Here is a 2323-nt window from a genome sequence, read left to right as displayed (position 1 = left end):
ATTACAAATATTATTATTAATATCCATAATTAAAAATGTTTCAAAATACCACTTAGCATTTGTAAATGTATGCGAATAAATAAACCTTGTTAAGCATAATAAATTACTAAGATTTGGAAAGGTTGAGAAATTACGAATATTGAATGTTTTCAAACTTTGGTACATTATTTGTTTGGTTAAATAATCAAAATTTACTTCAAAAAAAGAAATACCATTTCCTAAGTTGTTAAATAAAATACATATGCTTAAATGATATAATTAATAACAAAAAAAAAATAATTCATAGTTTCAATGTTCGCTCCATTCTGCGTAACAATATGAAGAATAATGAATGCGTATTTAATGTATGAAAAAATTAAATGACTATAAAAGCGCTAAATTATTAAAAAAAATATTAATAGGTAAAGAAAGTGAATGTTTCAAAGGTCAATGACTTTTTTTATAACTTTATCAAAGTTAGGGTTTTTAGTTATCATGCTACAATAAATGCAAAGATTTATTAAATTTACTGAAATAAATTAGCGCTTGACTAAATATTTGATTTTTTTGCCTTATTACTGTTACAATAACTTTTCCCGAAAAGTTATTCGTTAGTGAATTTTTTGTTTGGAATTTTGTTTGCTAATGTAATTTGTAGAATTATTTAATGAAGTACTATCTATGGAGGCATCTGAAATATCTTCGCTACTACTGCTACGAATATCACCCTCCATCTGGAAAATTGTATGCATACATTTAAAATTAAACATACTTTACAATTACACTTGAAATATGATTTTAATATCACTTACTTGACCAGCATAAAACGCATTGTATGCAATTTTAAGAATCAAATGTGTCCAAATCATGTGAAGAAATAACAATAAAATTAGTAAAGAATTGAAAATATAATATGCTGGGAACATGGGCACTATCTTAGGTGCCTCTATTGATGTGCTGTAATATTTAATATATTTGAAATAATAAGATAAATGATTTTTAGTTATACTAGAATACATTAAAGGTTAATATGAATGGAACATACCTATAAATTATCCAAAATGGATAAACACCAATACGTGTGATAATCCACAGTATTGTAAAAATAACAAATATACAATCACACAATTTTTGGTACTTAGCATACTTTGCCATTTTTGCAGCCTAAAATAAACATGTATATTTTACACACATACACACAGCACAAAAGTATAAAATATAATATTATTGTATTACATATATGTACAGCGTGATCTATTTTAATATATAAATGCTAATATTTCGGAAACTACATTAAATTGGAAAACCTATTTTCAGAGGATTAAATGAGATGGAGGAGAACACTAGTATGTACAGTTGTAAGTTCGCTAAATGCAAGCGTTAAGGTCATTTCAGGGTCAGGTGGATTGTTTTAAATGACACGATCTTACGAATTCAGGATCTTAGCGAACTTACATCTGCATGTACTAATGTCCCCTCCATCTTATTTAATTCTCCAAAAGTAGGTTTTCAGTTCAACGTAATTTCCGAAATATTATCATTTATAGATTACAATGGGTCACTCTGTGTGTGTATCCATGTTTAATAGTTGGATATGCATTAATGCTTATACTTACTTCTAGAAAAATATCTGCACAATCATGTACTAACAATACTAATGTGCCAATTCTAGTCAAATTTCCAACCCATGAGAAACACATTAATATAATTGTAGCTATATGATGAATAAACATTTGCCAAAAATCTTTTCTTTTTACATCAAAAAATTGAGAAAAACTTAGTGACCAGTAAAATGCCATTGATATCATATAATACCACCATACATCACTTGAAACTGGATGATATGGATAATTATAATAGCAATGGTTTATATCCCATAACCATGGCTTATTCCATAAAGAAATAAGTCCATAGAAAAATGAATAAGTATAATACAAACATCGCCAGCTGCAACAAAAGAACTTAGAATGTATTAAACAGTTAGGAATAATACAATATCTATTTATGTATAATTCAATACAAGTTTTATTTCTTTGAAGTCCTATATTTTAAGTGCACTTAAAAAGTGGTGTTGTATACTTTATAATGAAACTAACCTGTTTTCACAAAATTTTGTAAGTGTTGATGGCTTATCTTGAGTACGTCTTAATCGCAACCATCTTTCTACTTGTCGTTCAGACCAATCTAATTGTTTAGCCAGTGCCAGAATCTTAAAATATATCCATATATTACAAAAAAATCCATATTTAATTTCTCAGGTACTTTGACATAGATTACACAAATCTGTTTCAACAACCTAATATTACACATATAATTTAGAATTCAACAAATTTTTTTATATCTA

General features: G+C 26.9%; 1 protein-coding gene across 1 annotated transcript in view; it reads right to left on the bottom strand.

Annotated features, from left to right (window-relative positions):
* Window positions 1-553: 553 nt before the first annotated feature.
* The window catches only part of LOC108572049 (ceramide synthase 6), a 2678-nt gene continuing 908 nt past the window's right edge, over window positions 554-2323 (bottom strand). Inside the window, exons 4-8 of the mRNA XM_017934234.1 lie at window positions 2076-2188; window positions 1596-1926; window positions 1025-1143; window positions 792-936; window positions 554-713 (exon numbers count right to left, since the gene is read on the bottom strand). Of these exons, the coding sequence (XP_017789723.1) occupies window positions 591-713; window positions 792-936; window positions 1025-1143; window positions 1596-1926; window positions 2076-2188 (831 nt within the window). The 3' untranslated portion in view covers window positions 554-590. The remainder of the gene's footprint in view (window positions 714-791; window positions 937-1024; window positions 1144-1595; window positions 1927-2075; window positions 2189-2323) is intronic.

This window comes from Habropoda laboriosa, unplaced genomic scaffold, assembly GCF_001263275.1.
Source record: "Habropoda laboriosa isolate 0110345459 unplaced genomic scaffold, ASM126327v1 scaffold67, whole genome shotgun sequence".
Lineage (NCBI taxonomy): Eukaryota > Metazoa > Arthropoda > Insecta > Hymenoptera > Apidae > Habropoda > Habropoda laboriosa.
This window is presented reverse-complemented; position numbering and strand designations above follow the sequence as displayed.